The 9979-nt window shown below is 46.9% G+C and overlaps 1 protein-coding gene across 1 annotated transcript in view; it reads right to left on the reverse strand.

Annotated features, from left to right (window-relative positions):
* Positions 1-544: 544 nt before the first annotated feature.
* LOC311119795 (exocyst complex component 6B-like) overlaps positions 545-9979 on the reverse strand; it is a gene marked incomplete at both ends in the record, with an annotated part of 10429 nt that continues 994 nt past the window's right edge. The window contains 2 exons of the mRNA XM_084194448.1: positions 545-571; positions 1844-2017. Coding sequence (XP_084050574.1) covers positions 545-571; positions 1844-2017 — 201 coding nt within the window. The remainder of the gene's footprint in view (positions 572-1843; positions 2018-9979) is intronic.

Below are 9979 nucleotides of genomic sequence, written 5' to 3' on the forward strand. Positions count from 1 at the left end.
TGTTGACCAATCGCCGACGAGGGGGCGTAGACTTCGGCTATCGAGAAAAGATGTGTGCCAAGACCAGACGAAAAAAACCTTGCCATAGTCTAAAATGAAAAAACATGCCACAAAATGCTGTCATAATATAAGCACAAACGGTTCCCAACAGTTTTGGCTGGGAAGCATGCGGACGCCTTAACTCCCTGTCTCTCCTCTCAATCCTGTCCCCTTCCCTTGACGAATCCTCACCCTGTCACTGGCATCCCATCCCAGCCTTACCCCTTGACCTGCCAGCAGCTTGGCATAGGAAGGAGGGATGACGCAGAGGGAGGAGAGGAGGGGCTGAGTTCACATGAGAAGGGTGGAAAAAGGGGCACCAACAGAAAGAAGGAGGGAGGGATGGAGGGCGGCAGGTAGGGAGGGAAAGGAGGGAGGGTTATGATGGGGTGAAGTGGAGTTTTAAGATTGGCAGCAGTTAACAAGAGAATGCCCTTTGTCTCAGTCCTCGACCGGGAAAGAGCTAGGACACAAAGAAAGACAGAGGAGAGGGGAGGGAGGGTTCTCAAGGGGGTAACAGAAGTTTAGGAGGCTGACAGGAGGAAGGGTTCTCAAGGGGGTAACAGAAGTTTAGGAGTATTCTCAAGGGGGTAACAGAAGTTTAGAAGGCCGACAGGAGGAAGGGTTCTCAAGGGGGTAACAGAAGTTTAGAAGTATTCTCAAGGGGGTAACAGAAGTTTAGAAGGCTGAGAGGAGGGAGGGTTCTCAAGGGGGTAACAGAAGTTTAGAAGGCTGACAGGAGGAAGGGTTCTCAAGGGGGTAACAGAAGTTTAGAAGGCTGACAGGAGGGAGGGTTCTCAAGGGGGTAACAGAAGTTTAGAAGGCTGACAGGAGGAAGGGTTCTCAAGGGGGTAACAGAAGTTTAGGAGGAGGGAGGGGATGAAGAGGTGAAGGGCGAGGTGAGAGACAATATTGGAGGGGTCACCAAGTACACCAAGGTTTTGACATTGTATTGATCACTGTTTTGTTTCATACTGTATTGATCACTGTTTTGTTTCATACTGTATTGATCACCGTTTTGTTTCATACTGTATTGATCACTGTTTTGTTTCATACTGTATTGATCACTGTTTTGTTTCATATTGTATTGATCACTGTTTTGTTTCATATTGTATTGATCACTGTTTGGTGACATACTGTATTGATTGTTGTGCTACTGTGATCAGGGCACCCTTATGAATGAGACCCTGGTCTCAATTGGTTTTCTCTGAATAAATAAAACGCACAAACACAAACCCCCCACAGAGACACACACACAACCCCCCCACAGAGACACACACAACCCCCCCACAGAGACACACACACAACCCCCCCACAGAGACACACACACAACCCCCCCACAGAGACACACACAACCCCCCCACAGAGACACACACAACCCCCCCACAGAGACACACACAACCCCCCCACAGAGACACACACAACCCCCCCACAGAGACACAAACACAACCCCCCCACAGAGACACAAACACAACCCCCCCACAGAGACACAAACACAACCCCCCCACAGAGACACAAACACAACCCCCCCACAGAGACACACACACAACCCCCCCACAGAGACACAAACACAACCCCCCCACAGAGACACAAACACAACCCCCCCACAGAGACACACACAACCCCCCCACAGAGACACACACAACCCCCCCACAGAGACACAAACACAACCCCCCCACAGAGACACAAACACAACCCCCCCACAGAGACACAAACACAACCCCCCCACAGAGACACACACAACCCCCCCACAGACACACACAACCCCCCCACAGAGACACAAACACAACCCCCCCACAGGTACCTCATCTTCATCCTCCACATCCAGTACTCCAGAGTCCTGTTCAGACATTGGACTGCTGCCCTGTCCGTCAACATCCGTCCCTGCCACTAGTCCCGCCTCCTTCCTCAGCCGTCGACCAACTGCAGCTCTCTGTTGGAGTGACACAGCGCTGTCCAGTGAGCGCTGGACCTGGACCTGGTATACACACACACACACACACACACACACAGGGTTAGATATATACATATTCACACAGGGTAAGATATATACATACACAGGGTTAGATATATACATATACAGGGTTAGATATATACATACACATGGTTAGATATATACATATACAGGGTTAGATATATACATACACAGGGTTAGATATATCCATACACAGGGTTAGATATATCCATACACAGGGTTAGATATATCCATACACAGGGTTAGATATATCCATACACAGGGTTAGATATATCCATATACAGGGTTAGATATATACATATTCACACAGGGTAAGATATATACATACACAGGGTTAGATATATACATATACAGGGTTAGATATATACATACACATGGTTAGATATATACATATACAGGGTTAGATATATACATACACAGGGTTAGATATATCCATACACAGGGTTAGATATATCCATACACAGGGTTAGATATATCCATATACAGGGTTAGATATACAGTGAGGGAAAAAAGTATTTGATCCCCTGCTGATTTTGTACGTTTGCCCACTGACAAAGAAATGGGAAGGAGGTTCTCACCCAAGATTTGACGATACATGGCCCCGTCCATCGTCCCTTTGATGCGGTGAAGTTGTCCTGTATACAGGTAACAAACTGAGATTAGGAGCACTCCCTTTAAGAGTGTGCTCCTAATCTCAGCTCGTTACCTGTATAAAAGACACCTGTCCACAGAAGCAATCAATCAATCAGATTCCAAACTCTCCACCATGGCCAAGACCAAAGAGCTCTCCAAGGATGTCAGGGACAAGATTGTACACCTACACAAGGCTGGAATGGGCTACAAGACCATCGCCAAGCAGCTTGGTGAGAAGGTGACAACAGTTGGTGCGATTATTCGCAAATGGAAGAAACACAAAATAACTGTCAATCTCCCTCGGCCTGGGGCTCCATGCAAGATCTCACCTCGTGGAGTTGCAATGATCATGAGAACGGTGAGGAATCAGCCCAGAACTACACGGGAGGATCTTGTCAATGATCTCAAGGCAGCTGGGACCATAGTCACCAAGAAAACAATTGGTAACACACTATGCCGTGAAGGACTGAAATCCTGCAGCGCCCACAATGTCCCCCTGCTCAAGAAAGCACATATACAGGCCCGTCTGAAGTTTGCCAATGAACATCTGAATGATTCAGAGGAGAACTGGGTGAAAGTGTTGTGGTCAGATGAGACCAAAATCGAGCTCTTTGCCATCAACTCAACTCGCCATGTTTGGAGGAGGAGGAATGCTGCCTATGACCCCAGGAACACCATCCCCACCGTCAAACATGGAGGTGGAAACATTATGCTTTGGGGGTGTTTTTCTGCTAAGGGGACAGGACAACTTCACTGCATCAAAGGGATGATGGACGGGGCCATGTACCGTCAAATCTTGGGTGAGAACCTCCTTCCCTCAGCCAGGGAACGTGGATGGGTATTCCAGCATGACAATGACCCAAAACACACGGCCAAGGCAACAAAGGAGTGGCTCAAGAAGAAGCACATTAAGGTCCTGGAGTGGCCTAGCCAGTCTCCAGACCTTAATCCCATAGAAAATCTGTGGAGGGAGCTGAAGGTTCGAGTTGCCAAACGACAGCCTCGAAACCTTAATGACTTGGAGAAGATCTTCAAAGAGGAGTGGGACAAAATCCCTCCTGAGATGTGTGCAAACCTGGTGGCCAACTACAAGAAACGTCTGACCTCTGTGATTGCCAACAAGGGTTTTGCCACCAAGTACTAAGTCATGTTTTGCAGAGGGGTCAAATACTTATTTCCCTCATTAAAATGCACATCAATTTATAACATTTTTGACATGCGTTTTTCAGGATTTTTTTGTTGTTATTCTGTCTCTCACTGTTCAAATAAACCTACCATTAAAATTATAGACTGATCATTTCTTTGTCAGTGGGCAAACGTACAAAATCAGCAGGGGATCAAATACTTTTTCTCTCCTCCATGGGTTGATAAATTTGATTTCCATTGATAATTTTTGAGTGATTTTGTTGTCAGCACATTCAACTATGTAAAGGAAAAAGTATTTAATAAGATGATTTCATTCATTCAGATCTAGGATGTGTTATTTTAGTGTTCCCTTTATTTATTTTTGAGCAGTGTACATACACACATAGGGTTGGTTTTACACACACACACACACACACAAACACACACATTTATATACACACGACAAACTGTTAGAGAAAACAGGTGACAGATTGCATTCCCCATCAGTCTCTTTCTCTCCATCCTCAAAACAAAGCACCATTATCATCTTTCCAATACTCCAACCATCCTCTTTCTATCCATCCTCCACTTTCATCCTTAAACCCACCCCCACCCCACCCCCGTCCCACCATCTTCAATTCAAATAGCTTTATTTATATTTCCCAGGAACAGACCAGGATCAGAGAATGTAGAGACTGAAAGAGTGAATGGAGACGGTAGAAAGACTGAATAGGAGAAATGTACACGCTAAAACGGAGGAAGAATGCATGCACTCTTCTTTAGAGAAGCTCCTATGGCATTGTCTATGTCAAGGCTTTTGTCAACGTTACAAGTTTGCTAATTAAAGTAACTTAAATGGAGTGTTTGTGTGTCAACAAGGGGAATTCCCATGGGTAAGAGGGGGACTCCATCTCTCGCACTCTCGGTCTCCCTCGCTCGTCACTCGCACGCAACTCAAGCCATCAAGCACTGTTAAGAGGTTAAAATCGGTAGGACCCTTTGTGTGGTTACTCTTTGTTTCCCAGTGGGACCAAGTTTAGCGTCGCACTTCAACCTAACCTCAAGTGTGCCGATGTGCGTCAGAAAATGCTCTGAATGTTCCACAAGCGCCAGCTGCAGGTCAAATAGCTGACCACTAACCCCTTTGTGGTAGGCTACTTAATGGTATGTTGTTGGAGAACAGAGAACTAGAGTCCCCTAACTGGTTACTGATGACACTAAATATGATGTTGGAGAACAGACAAAGACAGGGGGAGGAGACAAAGACAGGGGGAGGAGACAAAGACAGGGGGAAGGAGACAAAGACAGGGGGAAGGAGACAAAGACAGGGGGGAGGAGACAAAGACAGGGGGAAGGAGACAAAGACAGGGGGGAGGAGACAAAGACAGGGGGGAGGAGACAAAGACAGGGGGGAGGAGACAAAGACAGGGGAGGAGACAAAGACAGGGGGGAGGAGACAAAGACAGGGGAGGAGACAAAGACAGGGGGAGGAGACAAAGACGGGGGGGAGGAGACAAAGACGGGGGGGGAGGAGACAAAGACAGGGGGGAGGAGACAAAGACAGGGGGGAGGAGACAAAGACGGGGGGGAGGAGACAAAGACGGGGGGGAGGAGACAAAGACGGGGGGGGAGGAGACAAAGACAGGGGGGAGGAGACAAAGACAGGGGGGAGGAGACAAAGACAGGGGGGAGGAGACAAAGACAGGGGGGAGGAGACAAAGACAGGGGGGAGGAGACAAAGACAGGGGGGAGGAGACAAAGACAGGGGGGAGGAGACAAAGACAGGGGAGGAGACAAAGACAGGGGGAGGAGACAAAGACGGGGGGGAGGAGACAAAGACGGGGGGGGAGGAGACAAAGACAGGGGGAAGGAGACAAAGACAGGGGGGAGGAGACAAAGACAGGGGGGAGGAGACAAAGACAGGGGGAGGAGACAAAGACGGGGGGGAGGAGACAAAGACGGGGGGGGAGGAGACTGTCTGTTTTTTCTGACAGGGAATTATTTGTCAAATAAGGAGCTTTGAGAGACAAGACACACATCATGTATTTATTTTGTATTTATTTAACCTTTATTTAACCAGGTAAGGCAGTTGAGAACAAGTTCTCATTTACAACTGCCACCTGGCCAAGATAAAGCAAAGCAGTGCGAAAAAAACAGCAACACAGAGTTACATATGGAATAAACAAAACATAAAGTCAAAAATACAACTGAAAATATATATACAGTGTGTGCAAATGTAGTAAGTTATGGAGGTAAGGCAATAAATAGGCCATAGTGCAAAACAATTATAATTATAATTTCGTATTAACACTGGAATGATAGATGATGTGCAAATAGAGAAACTGGGGTGCAAATTAGCAAAATAAATAACAATATGGGGATGAGGTAGTTGGGTGGGATAATTTCAGATGGGCTGTGTACAGGTGCAGTGATCGGTAAGCTGCTCTGACAACTGATGCTTAAAGTTAGTGAGGGAGATAAGTGTCTCCAGCTTCAGAGATTTTTGCAGTTCGTTCCAGTCATTTGCAGCAGAGAACTGGATGGAATGGCGACCAAAGGAGGTGTTGGCTTTGGGGATGACCAGTGAGATATACCTGCTGGAACGCAGACTACGGGTGGGTGCTGCTATGGTGACCAATGAGCTAAGATAAGGCGGGGATTTGCCTAGAAGTGATTTATAGATGACCTGGAGCCAGTGGGTTTGGCAACGAATATGTAGTGAGGGCCAGCCAACGAGAGCGTACAGGTCACAATGGTTGGTAGTATATGGGGCTTTGGTGACGAAACGGATGGCACTGTGATAGACTACATCCAATTTGCTGAGTAGAGTGTTGGAAGCTATTTTGTAAATGACATCGCCGAAGTCAAGGATCGGTAGGATAGTCAGTTTTACGAGGGCATGTTTGGCAGCATGAGTGAAGGAGGCTTTGTTGCGAAATAGGAAGCTGATTCTAGATTTAACTTTGGATTGGAGATGCTTAATGTGAGTCTGGAAGGAGAGTTTACGGTCTAACCAGACACCTAGGTATTTGTAGTTGTCCACATATTCTAAGTCAGACCCACCGAGAGTGGTGATTCTAGTCGGGCAGGCGGGTGCAAGCAGCGTTCGATTGAAGAGCATGCATTTAGTTTTACTTGCGTTTAAGAGCAGTTGGAGGCCACGGAAGGAGTGTTGTATGGCATTGAAGCTCGTTTGGAGGTTTGTTAACACAGTGTCCAATGAAGGGCCAGATGTATAAGAAATGGTGTCGTCTGCGTAGAGGTGGATCTGAGAGTCACCAGCAGCAAGAGCGACATCATTGATATAAACAGAGAATAGAGTCGGCCCGAGAATTGAACCCTGTGGCACCCCCATAGAGACTGCCAGAGGTCCAGACAACAGGCCCTCCGATTTGACACATTGAACTCTATCTGAGAAGTAGTTGGTGAACCAGGCGAGGCAGTCATTTGAGAAACCAAGGCTATTTAGTCTGCCAATAAGAATGCGGTGGTTGACAGAGTCGAAAGCCTTGGCCAGGTCGATGAAGACGGCTGCACAGTACTGTCTATTATCGATCGCGGTTATAATATCGTTTAGGAACTTGAGCCTGGCTGAGGTGCACCCATGACCAGCTCGGAAACCAGATTGCATAGCGGAGAAGGTACGGTAGGATTCGAAGTGGTCGGTGATCTGTTGGTTAACTTGGCTTTCAAATACTTTTGAAAGGCAGGGCAGGATGGATATAGGTGTATATGTGGTAACTAGATACAGGTGATCAATCTTCTTCCACTTCACAGACAGAGAAATGTGGTTCCCATTAATGTGTGTGTGTGTGTGATGAACTACTGAAAATTCACTAGTGGAACTGAACTTTCTCCTACTGAACTTAGAACGGAGAGACAGACGGAATGAAGAGATGGAAATAGAAAGAAAGAAAGACAGTCACTGCATGACAGAGAGAGAGAGAGAGAGATGAAATTTGAGGAGAGAAAGGATGGATATGGAAAGAGAGCGAGAGAGAGAGAGAGAGCGCGAGGAGGATACCTTCCAGGAGAAGACAAGGAGATGACAGAACTGATGAAGACAGAAAAGGATTAAAAAGCGAGTGAGTGAAGAAGGAAAAAGACGTAAGCTCTCCAGTTCTATCCCCCTTTCCCTCCCTCCCTTGTCTGAACTCCCCCCCCCCCCTCCCTTGTCTGAACCCCCCCCCATCCTCTCCTCCCCCTAGTAGACAATAGCTCCATTATAAGAAGGATTCTATTTATTTTCAGAGGCTGAGTCCCAAATGGCTCCACTATTCCCTACGTAGTGCACTACTTTAGACCAGAGAATGGCACCACTATTCCCTACGTAGTGCACTACTTTAGACCAGAGAATGGCACCACTGTTCCCTACGTAGTGCACTACTTCAGACCAGAGAATGGCACCCTATTCCCTATATAGTGCACTACTTTAGACCAGAGAATGGCACCCTATTCCCTATATAGTGCACTACTTTAGACCAGAGAATGGCTCCACTATTCCCTACGTAGTGCACTACTTTTGGGCCCTAATGGGGTAGTTAAAGGAATTAAAACCATTACAGAGAATCAGAGTCCCTGAGTGTGTGTGTGTGTGTGTGTAGTGTGTGTGGAGTGTGTGTGTAGTGTGTGTAGTGTGTGTGGAGTGTGTGTGTATGTGTGTGTGTGTGTGTGTGTGTGTGTGTGTGTGTGTGTGTGTGTGTGGAAAGCAGACAGATGGTGAAGGAATGGAGAGGTAGAGGAGGAGGAAGGAAGAGAGGAAGGATGAGAAGAGCCCCAAAGAAAAGAGAGAGTAACCATAGACATACATTTGGAACCAAGCCGTTCTATTTCAGCTATTCAATGAGGTTACCAGAGTTTAAATGTTGGTCTCCATCCATAGCCAAGATTCCACTTCAGTTAGAAGGAGAAAAAGTTAAATCTACATCCAAAACAGCACCCTATTCCCTATATAGTCCACTACTTTTGACCAGAGCCCTATGGGTTAGCATGCAAAGCAATGCACTAAATATTCCTGGTCTACAAAGGTATTGCACTATATAGGGAATAGGGTTCCACTCCGGACAGGCCTGGACCAGATTTGCAGTGCGTTCTGTGTGGTAGAAACGTTGGATGTATCCAAACGCATGCATCAAATTGTATGAGCAGACTTGACAGAAAAGGGACGCAAAAGATGAACGTTGAACCGTTGTTGCAGTTAGCATGTCGGATTAGATAACACAAACAACAGTTTGATTGTAGAATTTACTACGCAGCATTGATGCAATGACCCCCGTCGGTCTGATCAAGGCGTAACTAACCAGCTCTAGAGTCAGATATTATTTCAGCCTTCTAACGGTTCAGTATTTATGTGTATTTGTGTGTGTGTGGTTCAGGGTTAGATTAAGGCCAAAGGGAATACTTCTAGTTCTAGTACAGTTACTGCTGCAGCTACTTCTATCTAAGTGCTCTACTGACACCTAGAGGATCAGCGCGGCATTGCACCAGGGAATACCTGAAAGACAACAGGACACAGGACTCAGCTCTAGGATCTCTCCCTTTCCCTCTGCATCCTTCCTCTTTCACCCCATAACGTTGTCCACAAACACACACTCCATCTCTCCCAGAGACAGCACAGCAGAGCTAAACACACACAAAACTGTCGCCAGTCTGTGTGTGTGTGTGTTGTGTGTGTGTGTTACATTTTTAGTCATTTAGCAGACGCTCTTATCCAGAACGACTTACAGTTAAGTGAGTGCATACATTTTTCATACTGGCCCCCCGTGGGAAACGAACCCACAACCCTGGCGTTGCAAGCGCCATGCTCTACCAACTGTTGGCTGGGCTATACAGGAATCCTTGTTTAGAGCCGTTTTATCAGGACAATATGTTGGGGGACGCCAGAGAAGAACAACACTAGTTCACTAACCCCCGTCCTCTTGACTTTGTCTCTCTTAAATCAGATGCAGGTTTAGTTATTATGAAGCCATTTCTGGAGAGAGACACACACTGCAGGAGACTCCAACACTTCTATCAACACACACTTTAACTGTTCCTCTGGTCCCCAAGGCCAAGTGGAGACAGAGGAGAGAGAGACAGACAGAGAGAGGGGGGGGGAGAAGAGAGGAGAAAGAGAAAGGGGGGAGAGAGGGGGGAGAGAGAAAGGGGGAGAGAGAGAAAGGGGGGAGAAGAGAGACAGAGGGGGAGAGGAGAGGAGACAGAAGGGGG

The sequence above is a fragment of the Coregonus lavaretus genome (assembly GCF_964263955.1).
Source record: "Coregonus lavaretus genome assembly, contig: HAP1_SCAFFOLD_4615, whole genome shotgun sequence".
In the NCBI taxonomy this organism is placed as follows: Eukaryota; Metazoa; Chordata; class Actinopteri; order Salmoniformes; family Salmonidae; genus Coregonus; species Coregonus lavaretus.